Genomic DNA, 20,771 nt, shown 5'->3' on the forward strand with positions numbered 1-20,771 from the left:
AGACAGGGTGTTATCAGAGGAGTTTGAGCAAATAACTCTTGAAAGGTTCAATCTCTGATCCTTCCACACTGTGGCTTCCAGCACTGAGCCCTTTTGCAGCGTCAGCAGCACCTGACATCAAATATCCAGTCAATAATTATGGTCAGCTTTGACACAGCAAAGTATAAATCTCATGTCTGGCGAGGCTTAAATGTCAGAATACGGTCTGCACAATAGCCAAAGGCGGTGCAAAGTGTAATTAAAAGCATTTCATTTGAGTTAATCTTCATTAGAAACATAATTATGTCGGCACACAAATTGCTTCAATGTAATTGTCACAGTTGTAAATACCTAGTTCTGTTAACCAGCTTTTCTTCAGGATAAACTGGCTGGGAGATTATCAACTGTTTTAGAGCAAAAACCCATTAGTGTGTCTGTGGCACGTGTATGAGTGTGGAATTAGAGCAAACTCAGCACCTTGGTCCCTGCAGACTGGGACCAGCTCACACTTCCCCTGGGGTTCCAAATAATCCACTGTACAGAGATGACAGGATGCTGTCTTGGAAGTTCATTAATTAATTAAAATGTGGTTGTAGAGAAGCAGAACAAATGGCCCTCCCCAAAAAAACTTTGCTTTCCAAGGGATGTTTTATCTACAATGGCACTGGTTTCAGCCATGTCCCTGTCTTGCAGGCTTGAGTACAGGGGAAAAGTCCACTTTCCATGAAGTTTCCCTTTTCTTTTCTGATTATCCATGAAATCTGTATGTGGATCTGCTGTCCTGATGCCCACAGGAGAACTGCAGGATTTAGGAGCTGTGTTCCATCAGGAATGTTCCTCTGCTGGAGACAGGCTGAGCTCTGCTGCTGCTCAACCAACACATTTCTGGAATTCTTTCCCTCAGGTCCTCGACTGCCATGGGGATTTGGGCCTGATCCCTCCTGAATTCAGCAGGGAATTTCCCCAGTGGGGTCTGTGTGGTCAGAATCACATCTGCTACAGAGGAGTGCAGAACATAACACACGTGGCGTTCTGCTGAGGGCAGCCTGACCTGAATCCAAAGAAGTTTGAGAGTGCAAGATTTATCTTAGGAAAGGAACAATTCAGCCTTTTCCACTGCCTCAGGAAACAATGCTGTGAATGCATGTAAGAAATCGAATAGCACTTGGGAGATGAGTAAAAATAATCTTGTAATTGGACTTGAATGCTTGAAAAGGATGTCCCAACAACAGTTTGAAAGTAGAGGGAGCTTTTAACTCTTGTCAGTGCTCTTCCCAAATAATCTGCACTGTTACTGCTAATTGGCATAAATCTTGCTCGTAATACCCATAGCAGAGATTTGCACAGAATCCATTGCTAATCCTATAAACTGGTGAGTTTGATAAAGTGGGTTGCTCTGGGCATTGCTAATTTTATTTTCATGCTTTCACTTGCTATCATTCATTAACCCCCAAACAGCAGGCTGGGCTGTGTACACAAACAAGAGAGCAACATCATCTTATTAGGGGCTGTAACTGTGAGTGGGGAATTACAACAGAATGAATATATATACAATTCAAATTGGATGCCTTTTCTTGTGTGTTGCTGTGATGCTACCTGCTGAAAAAAAACCCAAAAAAACCAAACCAAAACAAAACAAAACCAAGTTCTCATCAGCACATTCAAAATTAAATCTAGTACAAGGAAATTTTTCATTGAATGGCTTTATTTTTCACATATACCCAAGGCAGCACAACAGGGGATACAGCTGCTGTTTGTGTCCCATTATTTGTTTCAGAGTACCTGTGTCACATTGGTAAATTCTGCCCCACACACAGCTCCAGGAGCAGCTCTCTCAAGCCTTGATCTCATGTCCAGAGCTCAGACCTGCTCCTGATTCTCTCTGGGTGTGGTGCTCACCAGGGTAAACCCAAAACTCCCCCAGATTCTGGGGCATCCCTCATCAGCATTAGAGGAGCTGCAAAGGACTGAATAAAAGCACCCCAGGGCTCTTCAGAGATGTCCCTTTAATGCAGAATTGGAGTCAATGACTGTAGCACAGTGGCAGACCTTACAAAAGTGCTGCTTTATTTCTAATTCAATATAGGTGAGTTGAAATAGGATTAAATGGGCACCTTAAATGGGATTACAAAGGCAAAGGCTCAGGTCATAAGATCAGACTTCCCACATTTCCATTTGCATCCTGAAGAGAAGAAAAAAATCTGTTCTGGAAAAGCCTGGAAACTTTTTCTGCCACTCACTGGCCTAAATTTTACATGCAGTAGCCAGAATAGCACTCTTTTGTTATGAGCCAGTGTGTTACTGTGATATAATGCTTCTTCTATGACCACCTGATGGTCCTTAAATAAATACATATTTATACAGTCTGGGTTTGCTCCCAGTGGAGGAGATCTGGGTGCAAAACAGCATCTCACTGAGTAAGCAGGAGAGCTTGGTTTGCACACAATGACCTGGAGAGCTTCCCCTGCTCTCCCAGGGGCTCCTGCTCTTGGCAAGACCCCCACCTCAGACATGTTGTGGGTGCCTAAAATGGAATTTCTGTGGTCAGAACCCAGCTGAATAAAACTGTGACTTAATCAAACACACCCAGGGACAATGGGTGCATCGATGGGACCAGATCAGATAACCAGGGGAAAGGGACAGCAGAGTTCTCAGTAAAAATTGAAATATAAACCAGATGGGATAAGTGAATTTAATACTTGCCTGGTGTTACAAAGAAGTGAAAAGGAGTTGCAAAGACAATGCACCATTCATTATCTAAGGCTGATTTCCTAGGCAGCCAGTATTTTTCTTTTGTCTAAGAAGTCTGCCTTGGAACTAAAACAAGACAATAGTGTAGATTATGTATTCTCTGGAGGAAAGAAACAAAATATTTAGCCTGGACTACAAAGGGAGAAGAGTGTCAGGTTTTTAAAATTCCTTTGGCATGTTTGAGTTCAAGACAGCAGAAGCAAAATGCTTGTTTAGCTGTTGTAGTGTGCAAGTATCATGGCTGAGTTGATGTTCCAGGAATTGACTGCAGCAGCATGTTAATTGTCAGGACACCATTCCCTAATTCTTTTTTTAAGGATGCTCATGTGTTGCCTTATTTGGTTACAGATGTTTCACTGCCTGGGCACACAGGGGGAAATAAGAGAAAGTTGTTTTAGCACAGTGACATTTTAGTGAACTCCAGCACAGTATCCTAGATGGAAATATGTCATGAACATGATTTCTTCAGAGGTACCAAGGAAAGCACAACACTGGTTTTGTTACAATTACCTCTCTCCACTTATCCCTGCTATCCCAAGCTTCAGAAATTCTGTGTTTCTGCAGTTCTCGAGCCCAAATGGAATTGCAGACATTCAGTGTTTTCTTAAAAAAGCTCAGCCCTGGCTGTCTGTGCTGGATGTTCACGAGAGTGCTGGAGCAAATGGAGAGCACACCACCGAGGGGAGGGAGATTGCCACGGGAGAGGCTGAGATTGCTGGATTACCTGTCAGAAATGATCTGGGTCTGAGATGAAAGAGCAAGGCTGCAAAGGGAGGCCGCAAAACATTTGAGGGGGAAAAACTAAAAATACGAAGTTTCTGAAGTGCTGTCAGTATAATTGGGGAGTAAAGCCCGATGGATGCTCTGTGGAATTCTCCAGTAGATTTGCACCAAATGTGTCAGTGTGGCTTTGGCCCTTCTATTTACATTTCTGTTCATGGCTGGATCCTCATTCTCTGTGTAATGTCTACGTATCATTTTATGTATGAGCAGCATTCCCATTGTGAGCAGATGACAAACCTCGTTTCTTTTTTGGCATCCACAATAAAATTAAACCCTGAAACAAACAAAAAAAACCCCACAATGACAAACCAACCAAACAAACCACCTGCATCTTTTAATGGGTATTATTAATATGTCAGCTTTGGTGAACCTAACAAAGGGTTATTTAACATCCTTTTGTTTAACTGTAGTTGCAAAGTTACTGATCACAGTCAAAAAGAGGACTCAGAATGCTTTGACCCAGGGCTGGTGGGTGCATGATTGAGATCAGAAACTGATTCAAAACCTGCCAAGGAACAATAAACTCTTTTCTGCAGAGGTGAGGCTCAGCAGGAAGGGTCAAGGAAGGAAAGAATCTACAATATCCACCCCCAGAAAGGTGAAGACCACTGTGAGGTGCTCCCTGTGTTCATTTCTGCCTCTCCCCAGAGCGCCAGGGGGGAATGGACAGCTCAGCCCAGGTCCTGTGGCAGGAGAGGGAAGCACTGCGTGGCAGGTGCCAGGCTGGTGCCCGTCACACCAGCAGAAAGGATCTGTTTATCATGGAAGTGACACTCAGTCTCAAGGGGTGAGGGCAGGGGAAGATCCAGAGAGCGAAGGATCGCAGAAGAGCCGATGAATTCACGCAGCAGCGGATGGAGGAGTTAAAAACCCCGATGCATCATTTCCGTGGTTCAAATAAGCAAAGCAACACCCAATTGTCCCTTGGAGTGCAGGAAGGGAATGTCAGGGTGTGCAGCCATCTGCAGAGCGCTCATCTGTGAGCTCCAGCAGTCACCTCTGCACCGTTCCAGAGGTGGAATGTGCTGCTTCCTAGAGATTGGCAAAATAACAGATACATTTCTGTTTCTAAGTCTCTGGCCACCTCCTGTTTCCATCATATATCTCTTGGGGGAATCTCATAGCAATTAGTTTCTAATTGCTTCAGTAGTCTACAAGTGATTTGATGAGAAATGCCATGCAAATGTAATGGCTCTTGCGTGTTTCACAGGAGCAGAAATTAATTGCATCATCATTTTAAAAGCTTGTGTTCTTCCCATTCCCCCTTTCTTCCATCACATAATATTTTATATCACAGAAGAGAAAGGTCAAATATGAAAAAGTCATATTTTTGTTTCTCTAATCAGGTGCTCTTCTGCCACTGCTCGGTGGCACAGATCCACCCTGATGTGCTCTGTGTTTATTGCCGTGCTGTAATTCGAGTGCTTACTCCCCAGACCAGTGTGAACCCTGTAATGCCTCTCCCAGGTGCTGTTGAGCTGGGCTGGGAAGGTTTTAACCTCCTGCCTTCTGGAATCCCGCCAGTAAATCAACTGCATCTTGGGATCATCTCCAAATGAAATTTGCTCGCCACGCAGCAGCAAGAAGACGTGATGGGAGTGTAAAACAGGACAATTTTTCACTGCAGAAATACTTGAACTCACTCCAGACAATTATGCAGCCTGCCATTTTACACATCATCTATTTCACTATTCCTGCATCAATTACTCCATTAATGTTGCTGCACACTAAGCTAGAACCTGTCACTGGTCCTGCAGACGTGGAAGGGATGAAATTCATTGCAAAAAAAAGGCAGAAAAAGGTTTTTTCATGTGAAAGGCTTTGGGACATCCATTTCAGCAGCCTCTCTACATGTGCTATACAAAGTATTTTTATCACCCAGCCTGCTTAACACTGTTAATTTCTACCCTAATATGGTTTAGCTCAGGATATAATGCTAAATTTTCCACTACTCTGTTTGCTGTCAGCTGAGTTGAAAAGACCTGTTAATTAGAGAGATAGAAAAAAAAAAATAATAGCTTTATTCAAAGATTAACAGAAATTAGGGTGAAAACAAAACTCTTCTGGTAGGGAGGGGATATGCATTCCGTGTAAATTCAGGATATCTCCCAAAACACAAAGAACAGGTTCAGAATTATAATTAAAGAAGAAAATTTAGCTCCCTGGAAGAACAGCTTGATAACAATTGTTACTTTCCTTTAGATTTCACGTAGCATCTGTTACAATTTAATTTTTGAAGGCCACCATTTTTAATTCCCATTAATCTCCAGAATTAACAGGGTGATAAAGATCCTGGCAAACACTGAAATTTAACAAGTCAAAATGCCTCTAGGAGCCTTTACAGAATATTTAAGGAATTGAGCAACAGCACTGATGCTTTGAGCGAAATGAAATGCAAAGCCAGTGTTAATTAGACACAGACTAATGTAATTCAAGAATTTGGCTGACTTGTATCCATAGGCTGTAAATGAATTTATACTGCTGGAGGATGGGGCAAACCTCATCAGGTTTGGGGATATGTTAGGAAGAGTTACTTAGAGGTCAAATATTTCACACTGGTGTCTTTTTTTTCCATGAAAGTTGACAGCAGGAAGTAAAAATATCAACTCCTCAACATGTCCCTCGGTGGGGAAGTGTAAAATCCTAATTTTACAGGTGTACAAAAGAGAGGGCAAACCCTGAACCTGTGCCCAGGCCCCCTCATACCCCAAAGGACCGGGGCCTGTGTCTTCTCTGGGCTGGGGAGCCCAGCATGGCACAGAGGAGCCCAAAAACATTTGCCAAAGTGCCAAATAAGATGGAGGGAAAGCATTTTATCCTGTTACTTCCCTGATTTATTGTGTTTTGATGGTTTTTTTTTATTTTTTTATTGCCCACTTTTGACAAGAAGGTTGCGTAGGCCAAACAAGGCCAGGCCGCTGTGTCTTTTAGAGTGAGATTTGTGAGTTTTTTGTGATTTACTCAATCCTAATCAGCATATTCAGTGCCAAGGAGGATGGGGGTGTCCCTTACGAAGTGTGTCAGTGTGCTGCTGTGCCAGGAGAGACACAGCCAGTGCAAAATCTGCTCCTTCAAAGGAGTGCTGGCGCCTGACGTGAACTGAAATGTCCCCAAGCTCTCCTGATGCTCTGATAAAAACAGCAAGTCTGACACTCATTCTTCCCCAGCACTTATTTTGGAAGGAAGTTACTGATGTCAGCAGGACAACCTCAAATAACTCCATTTCTCAGAGAGGCTGCCTCAGTGAGTAAAACACATCCACGTGTTACAGGGAAGCTCAGTCATACTGAATGTAATTTCCTTTGTCTCTCCGGGTGACTACCGAAGGCAAAATTTTCTCTTTACACCACATCACAGAGGATGTAGGAACAAATAGAGCTGTTTTGTGTAATCTCCATTTTCCCAGAACTTTATTTGTGCTGGGATGCTGCCCTCTCCTTCCACGGCAGCAGTTAGGAAGAAGGGGTGGCTTAAAATATTTATATTAAATATTTTTAAATTCTATTCTATTAAATATTTTTAAATACTTAATATTTAAAATATTTACCTCTGCAAATGGAAATGCATGAATACATCAGTTTTGTCCCAGATCACTCCATCCTGGCACAGTGTGTTGTGTTTGTGTTGTAAGCAGGGTGAGGATCTACTTCCCAAAATCTCCTCATCACTGGCAGTGCCTCATTCAACAGAGCCCTGCACGAAGCTGAACAGCCTTTCCCTTTTATGAAACTGTGCACAGCAGGATCAGCATCAGCTGATAGATTTTAGGAGGGTTTTTTTGAGTTTAAATCCCATTAATGGGTATTCCAACCTCACCTTTACAGGTCCTTACTTTCAAGACTCCCATTTCAATTAGTGTTGCTTGACTTTGGCCATGTAGTTGTGCTGCTTCCAAAGTCTCTGCTGCTCTTGTCATCCAAAAGTACAGTTTCCTCTCAAGAGTTGAGGGGATGCTGATTAGGATTCAGTTTTCTGAATTCCTAAGTGCTACCTGTTCTGGGGCTATTTGTGCTGGCAATTTCTCCTTTCAAAGTCAATCTGTCACCCAGAATTCCTCGTTTTACGGTTTTCCGACTGGAGAAATGGTAATGTTTTCTATATTGGTTTGGATGGCTGTGCTCTTTGTTCCCCCAAACTTCACAGCACATTTATCCTCGGCGTAATACCCTCATGAATGCAAGAGCAAGCCTTTCTTCTGGTTAAAAAGAATCAACAGCCTGAATATCTGTTTCATAGTCTCCTCCATATGTATAGGGAATGGGGATAACAAACTAACCTCTCTCCCAGAGGCTAATTGGATTTCACACAGTTTGGAAGCACCACTAATTCATCAGATATATTAAAATTCAGCTTTAACATTCCTACTGGGTAGCTTGGCTATTGACCTCCCTCCCTCCTGCTTTTTGTTCCATTCTGTTTCAAACTTGCCCATTTCCAGCACTTAAATAAACAGGCACCGTGTGCTGCAGCCCCTTGAGAGGAGAATTTCTTCATGCATGAAGTCTTTACAAGCTGCTGTGGACATACATGCATGAATATTCCTTATTCCACTTAAATAAGCATCACAAATGCTTATCCTAGAAATAATGCATATTGGTCAGGAGCTGGTGTCCCTGCTCTGGTTTGGTTGCCTCATGAAGTGGGCATAAGCACTCATGATCAGCCTGCTGGAGTTTTACAGCATTATTAAGAGGATCTGCATTTTTCAGCAACAAGAAGGTGCAAAGATTCCTTCTGGCATCAAAGAAAACATTAGATCATCTTGACTGGCCCAAAACTTTCTCTTCTGTAGGTGAGAAAGGAAGAAAAGAAACCTCTACAGGAGAGTGGAATTTGATTGTTTCAATTAGACTGTGTAGGTAGGGCCTGAATGGTCTCTGTGAATGCAAGAAAAAGTTGAGATCTTTGAATAATGCATGAAGGAATGGAAAAATCTCTGCATGTTTCTATTGAGAGAAACCCAGATGGCAGAGGTGACTTTTGCTGCCCTTCATGGTGCCTCACAGGAGTCAGGGGACAGCGTGGCCGTGGTCTGGCCAGGTCTCCACGTGGATTTTTGGTGGCCCAGGGGGGCAGAGATGGAAGAACAGGTGACAGAGGCCCCTTCCCTCACTGCTGGGTAGCTCAGAGAAGGGCTCCCCTAAGTGCAATTAAAATATTTGTGTGCCACGGGCTGGGCATGCAGGAGTGCCCTGGGCCCACTTTGGAATGTTAATTATTTGTGGCTTTCCTGCTCTTCTTTTTATTGCTTACCAATTTTAAGCAGATATATTTTGTCAGGAAAGCAGATAAGTAATTCTCTTTCTGTGAATGCAAATGTGGAATCTATTGTGTGTGTGTGTGTGTGTGTGTGTGTGTGTGTGTGTGCATACTTTAAAGAAATAATTGAGTCCAAACATCTCTTATTTTTAAATGCAGGAAACCAGAATCTAATAAAATGTAAATCAATTCAGTGTCTGCTTTGGGCTTGCAGTCTTCAGACTGTTAAAAAGAAAAATGTATTAAGTGCTGTGCATTCCAATACCAACATCTTTATTTTCCATTGCATTCCCTTAACCCTTCAGTCTTTTGAAATCCTTTTGTGGGTGTGTGAAGAGCTTACTACCCATGTTCATCAATTCCCATATTCCTTCTGAATCTTTCTGTGGGTGTTTGATTCCTGTGCTGTGCTTTGCTGAATGCAGACACCCAAGTTACACATCAGGAAGCAAAATTTTCTTTGTGATTTAGGATTTTGGCTCCTCAGACCTGAAACAAACAGGCCACTGCCAACCTGACTTGGAGCACAAGCTGATGGAGTATAAATAAATCCCTGAGATTGCTGGTGTGAGTTAAAACAGAGTTTAAAGAGGTTTTAGTGACATTTTCAGCTCAGTTAACTCTTGCTGCCTGTCTGGCTGCTGCTCTGACTTGCTCACTTTAAGTGCTGAGAGAGAAAGGACAGGAGCAGGCATGTAAAACACATTAATTGTATTTTTCTGATGATTGGATGTGTTCAATTTTACAGCACTTGTCAAAGCAGCCTGGAGAAGAAGAGTGTGTCTTAGCTAGCTCTGTTCTTCCAGGCTGTGTGTATCACATGCAATTTTCTTCTGTGGCCTTTTGGGACCTCTTTTGGCTTTTTCTGTGGACATTTGTCCCCATGTTCTGACCTTTGGAAGCCTACAAGCTGAAGAACTGTGGTGATTTAAAGAAAGCAAGTGGAGATCTGTTTTCTTCGAACATAACCATGAGATTTGCAGAAACTTGGGGACTTTGAAGCTACTTCTGTACTGCCATCACTGTTCTGCTGCCTAAATCCAGGATGGGATGGGATATTGCATGGGAGGGATATTGCAGAGTGTGGTTTACAAAATCATGATGAGGGAGAGAGCTAAAAATAAGCAGATTTTCTGTCTGAAAAACACACTTCTCTGAAGGGTGAAGGGGACAGCTCAGTTCAGCCTCTGTCCCTGCTGTGCCCCCGTTTGTCCTGGAGTGACAGTCAGGGGGCAAAAGGAGCTGGGGAAATGCCAAACCTTCAGAGCACCCCAGGCTCTGCACTGCTGGCTGAAATCTTCAAACTTTTTATTTCTAATTCTTTTTAATTGTTTCACTTATTAATAATTTCCATTTCTAAATACTGCTGCTGCCTCCTGGAGGAAGGTGGGAACAGCCAGTTACCCCGAGCTGTGCCAGTGTAGATCCTGTGTTTTTACTGCCCCTTTTTCAGGTGAACTCAGAATTTCTGAGGAATTTCAGCAAACTGTGAGCTTGCATCCAGGGATGTGTGTGAGGCAAGCTCCATTTTGTCAAAATCCTGAAAAATGCTTAGTTTTACAAGTGCTGTATTAAAATGAAGCAGGGGCTCAGCAGCTCTCACAAGGCTGCAGCTTTTCCTTTCAGCAATTAAAATTGCTGCAGCAGGCACTGATGGACTGTCACTGCAGAAATCCCAGCTAGATTGTCCTCTCAGGGAAGCTTTTTCTCATATAAGCAGAGAAGGATTTAATTCAACAAGGAAAACCTAAGGAACTGCAAACTAATCTCTACAACCTTCCATTTCTTCCATAAGATATATTATAAAGGTTTTTAAAGATCAGACCTTGGCACAAAGAAAAATGCTGCCATCAGATCTATTAGAAATAACGACTTTGTAAGAAATAAATTTGTGTCTCATCGACTGGAGTGTGAAGATATGATTTCCTTCCTTGGAATTGCTTATGCTACAGGAATTGGAGAGCAAACATTTCATTCAGTATGATCCTTTCCCATGTCAATATTATCCTTTCAATCCTGAATTTCAAATTAAATATTACCCTCCCTTAAACAAAGGCATGCTTGGAAATCAATGCTATTTATCTTGTCTACTGTAGTTATTTACACGAGTTTAAATTTTGTTATAGATGAAAAATGCTTGTAGATTGAAAACTGCAGAAAGACAAAATCTTCCTGTTTTGCTGTTCCTGGTGTCATTGCTGAGGGTACATGACAACAGCCACCAACAAAATCACCATTTTCAAGTGGCAGCATTGATCTTTGCACTATCTGGCTACTATTGGGCTTTGTCTTGTGCTTTAATAAATTTATAACTAAATGCAAAACACAGCATTTAAAAAAAAAAAAAACTACTTTCAGGTTATCTGGGTTAAATTTTTTGTTGATATGAACCTTCTTTCAGGGTTGTTGTTTAGTTGTTTTTTTTTCTTGGTGTTCCAGGTGAATTATTGGATATAATTAGAGTGGTAGATCAGAATAAGCTAAAGCAGAAAATATTCTTTCCAAAAGACCACACTGCTTGGGGGGGACACTTTATCCTGGTGGATTTCTTTTTTTCCATCCACCCCTCAGACAAGCTGGCTCTGATGCTCTCAGACCCAAAAGAAAGTTTTCCCAAAGAAAGTTTCCTCCAGTGACTTCCTGTGTTTCAGGGACTCAGAGCAATGATCAAGGACTGGAGTTGAATAAACAAAAGGTAAATAGAAAATACCACACACGTGGTGAACATAAGCAACAGAGCTACGGCCCCATAGTACAGGACCCCAGTTATTTTCTGAATTTTGCAGTGGTTTGCACTGTTTAAGGAGAGTGGGGTTGGGTTTTGGCTGTCCTTTCTGTTGTGGTGAGCTCTCAGTAATGGAAGTTACAACAGGAAACCAAAAAGGAACAAATAAAGCAAATGCAGAAGGGATTGTTTCCTGAATATTCAGAGTTCAGCAAGCAGATGATCTAATTCTCTACCAGCCTCCACTGCTCATCCAGGTGTTCATAACTATAAAATACACATAAAAACTGCTCTCTGGAGGGACAGGAATGCAGAAAAGTGAACTGCAAGTATCCCTGTTTGAAATGCAGTCAGGTTCCTCTCCTTGGACACACTGGGACTTCTCCATCGTGTTTGAACCCTTGGATCTGAAGATTTTCTTGGTTGCCTGCACTTTCTTTTGCTTGGGGTGGTTGTGGGCAGTCAAGGATGAAATCCACTCTTAGACTTCTGACCTGGAGACAACAAAAGAATCTGTGGGTTCTTTCTGATTTCATGTAAAAGGCTGGGAAATTTTTGAAGCCTTGTGATCCAACTTTAGATCACAGATTGAACTGCACGGTGGAGCAGAGCAACCCACAGGTCTTTTCAGTGGCACAAGTGTAGTGTTTAGCATTCAGATGGGAACTGGTGTGTTGAGCCAAACCCAATTATTTGCAAATGAATCCGTGCCACACGTCCTCAGGGGGCAAGCTGTAATACCAAGTGCTGGTTTGAAATGTCATCTTTCCTTTGGGAGAATTCTCTACAGATGAAGTTAGCTACTTTCAATCTAATTTTAGGCAGGCAGAAATAGGAATTCACCGGAGTTAGCAGAGAAAATTCTAACTCTGCTCAAAGCCACGGCAGATTTCAGCCTGCTCCATTTTGAAAGTCATGACAATGTGAAAAACAGGCTTTTCACTAAGGTTTGGCATCGTAACCAGTGCTGGCACTCACAGGCAGTGCTTTAATTATACATTATCCTAACCAGTGTGAAATACTGAGCCTTATTAAGATAGCCAAAAGCCTTCTTTAGAGCTGATTTATTAGAGCTTGAAATTAACTTTTCACAGTCCAGCTCCAAGAGATCGGTAGATACAGAAACTCAGCTCTGCCTCCAGTGAGTCCCCGTGGTTATCTCCAGTGCTCTCTCCAGTCCCTCCCAGTGCCCAGCCATGGTAAAACACCGGTCAGCAGCAGCTCTCAGCCTCTTACCTCCATTACAAACACCAGTGCTGACCTTGGGCTGGCTTGGAATGCTTTCCTGGAAAAGTGGAACTTGGGGAAGCCAGCGTGGGCTCTGCTGGGTGCTCAGATGTGTGGCTGCCCCAGGCTGGCTCTGCTGGAGCTGTTCCATGCTGGGGTGATTGCAGATGAGCATTTTTGCTGCTCCTGACACCATCTTTGGTCAGTCTGGGATGTCAGGATATTGTTAGGGATTGTTAAAGCAAGTCCATCATCCGTAGAGAATTGCAGATCTCTGCCAGCTGAAAATGGGGAGGAGCTCCCAGCCCAATGGGATTTTAAATTTTTCTCCCAGCAACCTGAATGCATTTTCACATTTCCAAACTCCCAGGTATCAGTTCTCTGATTAAATCCGTGGATCTGGGGCTCCCACTTCTTGTGCTTTGTTTCTGTTTGATTCTGCAAGGCAGAGTTTGGAGTTCCAGGTCCTGCGAGATAAAACTTGCTCCTGTTGAGGATGGCAAAAATGAGGAGCAAGGCACTCAGTGAGGGAGAGGCTGGCACAACACCAGCAGTAAATCTGGATTTAAATGGTGCTGGGCTGGGAAAGTTGTCCTGCAATACCTTGGGTCTCTCCACCCATCACACAGATAAACGTTTTGGCTTTAAATTTGTCACCAGGATTGCTCAGGAGGAGTCCCATCTCTCCATCTGGGCTTACACCCAGTGATTCCTCGAGGTTTTGGGCTCTGTAGGTACCAAGAGAGCCCCCAGCAGAGGCAGTGGTGTCACAGCCCTGCCAGTGTGGCACGGGGGGCACCTCTGTTCTTATTTTAGCAGCAGCTGTGTCATTCCTTGGGGTGACTGATGCATCCTGTCAGCTGGGTGGGAAATGCCAAGGGAGCAAGGGAATTGTCTGGGGTTTTTATCTCTGCTTTGCTTGTTTTGGTTTTTTTTTAATGACTCTGTTAGGCTTGACTTGCCCCGGGAAGTTGTGAGATGGGCAGCAGCACATTAACTAATTAATTAATTAATCAATAATAGATAAAAAAAACATTAATGGCAAGCAGGAGCACATTAAGGTGGGGATGGGGGGAGCAGCAGAGGCAGAGCCCCCTTCTGCCTCAGCAAAAGCTGACCCTCATCAGAACGTTGCCAATTAAAACTAAAATGAATGACTTTGCTCTCTCTGTAGGTGACCTGTCTCCACGATTTCTTTGGGGATGATGATGTGTTTATCGCCTGTGGTCCAGAAAAATTCCGCTATGCACAGGATGACTTTTCCCTGGATGAAAGCGGTAACATCAAACACACACTGTGGTTTTATTTCGTTTCCATTCCCTTGCTCCTATCTGATAATAATGCTGCATGCTTTTGTTCTGGTTTTTAAGACCCAGTACATGGAATTTAACATCCTTTTGTGATACTTATCCAGTCAGCAGTATTATAATCAGGCAAATACTGACTGAGGTAGCCCGAGTCAGAATAAATTAATTCCTACAGCATTTTGACATTTACTGCAAAATCTGGGAGTGTTTATACTTTCAGTTTTCTCCAGTCACGGTCAGATAGATGCATTTTTCTTGAGAGCTGATCCTCCTTACATAGACACATGCATATTAAAAATGGAAACAAGCAACAGTTGAAAAAAAAAAATCCACATTTCCACTTCCTGCTTCCACCGATTCAAAAAGCAGGGCAATAATTCCCTTTTTGGGGGCATGAGTGGGACAGCACCATTATTTTTCCTTGTTACCACTGCCAGCAAAAGCCTGTAAAAATGTGAGTCTCTGTGATCAATTAAGCCACGAAATCTTTGATTTTACAGAATTATACAGAGCTTGCTTGTAGGACTTACCACCCACCCCACCTGGCAACCGTACCCACCTGTCTGCAGGTGCCAGTGAGTGAAACAAGAGGAAATTAATGTCATTTTAGCCATTTAAACAAAAGAAAATGTGGTCTCCAAGCATCTAGGCTCACTTCCCAAAGCTCTGGGTGTGCTGTATAAGGAACACAAGCCCCATCCTGTCCTACATGCTGCAAACTGGCTCTGTATTGAGGACCAAAGAGGATTTTTGCAGGATGCCAGGAAGTCAAGCAGCCTCCAATCTCCAAACACCGTGTTTTTTATTTCTCCTTTACAAGCCTGATTTTATTTTAGTGCTGGTACTTCTGACCTGTGTACTCCAGATGAACCCATTTGACGGTCTTGGGTAATTCAAAGGAGGTTTCCAAGGTTCAGCTGAGCCTTTGCAGGCAGAGAATAAAGCCTGTGTCAGGGCTGGGGAAGTGATCTGTAAGCTGAGCTTCACGTTGTTTTTTACCACTCAGCACTTGAGTCAGCTCCACAGGGAGCTCCACGCTGGAAAACAGCTCGGATGCAGTCCTGGCAGAACAACTGGATGGAAAGCCCAGCTCTCTGCCTTCACTTCTGCTCACTGCTCACTTCTCCAGCTTGGATTTCTCTGGCAAGGAGAGCCAAGTTTGCTGCTGGGAAGGCAGAGAGTAGTTCCAGAGGTATTTTCAGGGGAATCTTGCAGCTCTCAGGAAGCAGATGAGGAACCTCAGCACGGTTTTCCCATTGCACCCCCATCACCCTTCCTCCTTCCAAGGCAGATGCTGCCAGGAGAGCTGCAAATCCTGAGGTTTTGCAGATGAGTGTCACTTAATAAAATCTCTGTCATGGGGAAATTCCTCTTGCCTGTTTGGATGACACACACCAGGATTGCTGGTTATTATGTTCACTCTGGCAGGACATCAGGAAACAAAAAGGAACAGCCCAAGAGAGGATTATGTCATCTTTTTCCTCCTGGCTGCCCACCACAGCTTCCATCCTCTAATCCCTGCTGCTGAGCACCTTCCAGATGACATTGCTCTGTCCCTTTTGTACCCACTGGCTTCAGCACTGTGGAAATGTCACACTTTGGTGACATTTAGAGGCCTTTTTACACCAACCTCAGCACAGCCAGGTTTCCACCTCCTGCAAAAGCTCAGGGATTGCCTCTGGTGCACTGACACTTTTCAAGGGCTGAGCTGGAGGAATTCCTCAGAGTCAGCCTTTCTGTGCTGGAAAATGCAAAGCCAGGTTTCCTTCCAAGGAATTGCTCCTCAGGGAAGAAGATAAATTTGGAAGCTCTTGCAAAGACCTAACACAAAGTGTTTTTACTTTTTAGGTTTAGGGTTGTTTTTTTTTAGTGAGTAATTCAAGTGACTAAACACAACTGCCTGACACCCTTTGAGTCCCCTCACAACATCAATACTGCTCTTCATGTACAAAAAATTGGGGCTATATTGGTGCTGGACCTCTACAAGCCTTTCTGTGACATCATCTGTGGGAATTCAAGTATTTTTGAAGGAAAAAAACCACAACTTTTTCTGTCCCTGATTTACAGTTTCCAAAATTGATTTAGCAGGAGACAAAACAAGCTGACTGTAGGTTTAATTCCTGCCATGCAGCATCCCTGGAGCACAAGGCCTCCTCTCCTCACATTCTTGTGCTGCATGACCCAAGAGCAAAACTCTCTCTCAAACCATCCAGAAGGAGCAGAGATGGACCCTTGGCTGGCTGAGAATCAGGAAAGCCTGGGGAAAAATTTAAGGCAATTACATTTTCGTAGATACACTGATATATAATTAAATAACACATACATTTAGGTCAGACAGCTTGCTTTCGGTTGACCAATTATTTATCTGCTCTGTGCTGCCTTATTTCCACTGGGGACTCTGTTCCAGGGGGTCCTCAGTGTGGAGCATGTGGGGCTGAGCTGAACTTTTCCATAAAAAGCTGCCTGCATGTGGAACACGTAATTCACATCTGTAAAAACGACACATTTTTCACATCTTGGTGAGGACAAGCTGTTGGAGGAGATGAGGTGGGACCAGCTAACATTTGACAAAAAGGAAATCCCTTTTTTATTGCCTTCTTCTTAACTGGGTTAAGTTAATAACTTGAGGGGTGGAAAGTTCTTTTTCTGTTAGCTCTCAATGTAAATAAAGGCTGGTTCTGAAGATCAGGCATGCCTGAAATCCTGGGACACGTGGAGGTTTGTTAGCATTGCAGTTCCCCTCTGCAGATCATGTTTACATTTTCCACTCTTCCTGGCCTATTTATTTTTTAGGAAAGCACAGTTGGGGTTCTCATCTGCTCACTCCTTCCAGTACATAAATCTGCTGGGCTTGTTTATACAAACCTTCCTGAAAGGGACGAGTGGCCAGGACAGAGGATGTGCTTTGTAAAACCATTTTGTCTCCTTTGCTTTCTGCATCTGAGGAGTTGCAGCTTGCTGAGGACAGAAGAGGCTGATTCCAGCTGGGTGAAAGCCTCCTGGGGCAGCTGCCCCATCTGCCACTTGGACTTTATTTACATCACACCATGAGCTGTTTGCTGTCTTTCTGCACCAGCAGAAAGAGCACTCACCATTCCTGTTACTGGCTCTTCATGGAAGGGTTATGGAAAATGAGCTGGATTCTCTTGGTCTGAGCGTTCCCTCACTCAGTGCTGACCATTTTCCTTGTGCTCAGGAGAGCCAAGGGAAGGGGAAGAAAATGTTTGGTACAACACAGGTAGGAGCCAGCCTAACACCTGCAGAGTCTCAGCACCTCCTCTAGAGGAGCAGAGCTCTCAAAGAGGCTCATTCAGAGAGAACGCTCTTCTCCCGGAGAACAATGATACCAGCTTTCCTCTTGGTGCTTTCTGCATCTCTTTGGGGACCTGCACTGAGCTGCCCATGGCCATAACCAGGTGTGTTTGTGTGTCCCCAGAGTGCCGGGTGATGAAGGGGAGCCCAGCAGGTGCCACGGGCAGCAAATCCTCCCCCACCCCTCAGAAGAGCTCGGCCAAGAGCCCCGCGCCCATGCGCCGCAGCAAGTCCCCGGCCGATTCAGGTAACCACCAAGATGGTGAGTGATTGTTTCTCGGTGTCTGGGTTTCACTGTGCTCAAGGGAAAAGCACAAACTCCCTGTGTCTGCATAGGAAACTCGGGTGTCTTTTGGAAAGAGGAAGCTACAGGGGCGCTTAATAAATATTGGGAAGGAATTCCCCGGTTGGTGAAGTGCAGCTGTGGCTTGAGGTTGTCCCACACACAGTCTCACAGCCTCCTTCCCCAAAAGCATTTCAGAAGTTTCTATTCCCCAGGCAGGAAATCAAGGCCCAGAGTGCTCCCTGATTGTCCCTGGAGATGCAGAGTGATTTAGGGTCACCTCCTGTGGAAAGCAAATGGTGATTATTGCACAGGTCAGGAGTGGCTCCTTCCAATCATTATTTAAAGGAGACCAGACTGCAGGGCTGGTGAGGGGTTTATTGATGTGACACTGAGACACTCATTCAGTAATGGAAGAGAAGGAAAATGGGAGTCCTGATTTGCTTGCACCAGTTGAAATGCCTCCCTCCTTCTTCAGCAGCACCTGGGCTGGCAGCACACGTGGAGAGCTGCAGAGCTGCCAGCCCAAGGCTGGGCTGCACATCGCACTAATTCTGGTAATTGGTAGCTTTTAGAGTCATGGAGAGTTTCTGGGGTTATGATTGATCTCTCACCTGCCTGCCTGTTCTGTTCCAAAAGAGAACCAGACGTGGCCTCTCATTAAAATGGCCAAATCATCAATTAAACGTGTCAGAATTCCAGGAGAGCTTCACAGCTTGAGTTCAGGTGTCCCACAGCATCAACACAGGTGATAGAAACCAGAAATTCCTTTTCACCATCGTGCTAACATGCTGCATATTGCATGGGAACGTCACACAACAGCTGACCATCACTAGAAATGGGATTATTAGATAGAAAATGGGATTATTAGATAGAAAATGGGATTATTAGATAGAAAATGGGATTATTAGATAGAAAATTCTCTTGGCAGTAGCCAGAAGGATTTCCCCCCCAGGAAGCAGTTCATTTGTTTAGGGTGTGTGGGTGTTCTTCAGCTGCCTAAAGAGACAGTGTGAAATTGGTTTGCACATGCCAAGACTGTGTTTTTTTTAAAAAAATTCTTTCTGTCTAAGGTGATTTTGCATTCATAAAGTTTTTCTTCAAGATTCCATTACTGGCTCTTCTCAAACTTGGGCTTGCCATCATGTAGCCACTTTCACAATCCCAAATGTGTGCTAAAGCTGTGTGGGCACATTGAAGGCACGATGGGAAATGTGATGTTGATTTACAAAACCCAGAAATAATTCAGTGATGTGGGAGTCAGCTCATGCATGAGCAGCTTGAAACCTTCTCCACAAGCATCAGGTGCTGATTCCCACCAGAATCAGAGTTTACTGCATGAACATAGAGTTTAATATGAAATGGCAATTATAGTGTGCCTGATTTTAACTGATTGAGCGACTCCAGGCCCAGGATGGTGACTCATCTGATGAGATTTAATGAACACACTTAGCAGAGCTTTTCAGGGGGAGATTAAAACAACCAGAAAGGATGAACAATAACCAGTTCCTGGAGTTAAGGTCAGTAATGAAGAGCAAATCAGGTTTCTTTAATCTGTCCAGACAAGGGTCTTTCGTGCTTTCCTGTAATTTCAGTAAAGGAAAAAAATGTCTTGCTTAATGAGAACAAAAAAGACTGAGCTCTTTCAGTACTGAAAAATAGAAGACTCTTGTTTTCTCAGGACAGAGAGAAAAAAGAATACCATTTTGTATTCTTGTACTGAATTGGTAATAAATTAAATGGATTTGCACATCTTTTAAGAATCAATATTTACATTTAGATGGGATTTTGGAGTTATCACATTCAAAAAGCAAAGAAAGCTGAATGAAGTCTGATTAATAAAAGATGATCTGACCTATTTTTTTTCCCCACAGAATCTCACCCATTTAATGCATGAAACTGTTTAAAAGCAGATTTACTTCAAATATATGTAATATTTCTGCTATGTTTTTGCTTCCCTACCCATTTGTAGCTTTTGTCTTTGTTGTTTTTCACTCTGTTGTGGTTGTCATGTGGAAATTCATGAGAGTTTCCTTGGTTTTGTGTTGCTTCTGTTCTTTCCACTTCTTTTCTGTCTAGGTTTCTGTATCCTTTTTTCCCAACAAGGTCTCCAAGGCCATTGTGATGTATCTGGGCACTGTCAGTGCAGGCTTGGAGGTAAAACTTTGGGTGAGAGGAGTCTGAACCCACCTCACAGTGAGGTGTCAGGGCCTCAGTGTGAAAAGCTCAAATCCTTTAGGCAGCCAGAGCCCTTCAGCTCCCAGGATATCCAAAAAAAGTGAGGCAGCAAATCCACAGAAGAAATTTAAACATTGTTTTCTTGGCACGGTGCTTTTCTCTTACCCTGCAGTCATTTAAATGAATGAATGAAAATTAAATGAATGAATGCAGAACGAAGAAGTTTCTTGCTCTAAGGAGATGGGAACACACCCCAATCCTTGTATTCCCAAGGGAAATCCTTTCTGAGATGGGAACACACCTCAATCCTTGTATTCCCAAGGGAAATCCTTTCTGAGATGGGAACACACCCCAATCCTTGTATTCCCAAGGGAAATCCTTTCTCCCTTCCCTCACTAACACCCACCCCATATCTGAGCTTCCTAAGCAATGCCAGTGGATTAATGGCAAAATTAGAGTTACAAAGCTTCTATGTATTTCTAGCCTCAATTTTTCTTCCTAGGGATCCAGCTTTGCTAATGGACACAGCTTAGACCACTGAAATCCACACTAAACCACACCTGCAGGGCACCAGCCAATTCCTTCCCCTAACATAACAGAGGAAAACTGGGCAGAAGGAGAGAAGTCTCTGTGCTTCTGCTCTGATCCATGAGATTTAAATGGAGTAGGGTCAGCGTGAAGTTTGGCACAATTTCTTTAACAGACTGCTCCAATAAGGAGTCAGACTAAGCAAAAGCCAGAGCAAAATCTCAGGGGAGAAATACAGGAGAGAAAATAAAGATGTCATTTGCCATTCTTTCCTTGTTACAAAAATGAATTTATCTTACACTGACATACCAAACAAGGGTTCAGTTGGATAAAAACATGTGCTGTGACAGGAGAACATAGGATTTTTAAAACAGGACAGAGGCACAGGTACCTGAATTGAAATTTGAAAAGGTCTTTGCCTCGATTTGGCTCGGGGAGA

The 20,771-nt window shown here is 43.4% G+C and overlaps 1 protein-coding gene across 5 annotated transcripts in view; it reads left to right on the forward strand.

Annotated features, from left to right (window-relative positions):
• The window catches only part of DCX (doublecortin), a 77,077-nt gene that overhangs the window by 48,364 nt on the left and 7,942 nt on the right, over positions 1-20,771 (forward strand). For 3 of the 5 annotated variants that reach the window (XM_086851020.1, XM_023926720.2, XM_086851021.1), the window contains 2 exons: positions 13,899-14,001; positions 17,468-17,590. In XM_086851020.1, the coding sequence (XP_086707146.1) occupies positions 13,899-14,001; positions 17,468-17,590 (226 nt within the window). Of the gene's footprint in view, positions 1-13,898; positions 14,002-17,467; positions 17,606-20,771 lie in introns of all 5 variants that reach the window. The other 2 variants (XM_023926718.2, XM_023926719.2) reach the window with 1 other exon arrangement.

The sequence above is a fragment of the Cyanistes caeruleus genome, chromosome 14 (genome assembly GCF_971803275.1).
Source record: "Cyanistes caeruleus chromosome 14, bCyaCae1.hap1.1, whole genome shotgun sequence".
Lineage (NCBI taxonomy): Eukaryota > Metazoa > Chordata > Aves > Passeriformes > Paridae > Cyanistes > Cyanistes caeruleus.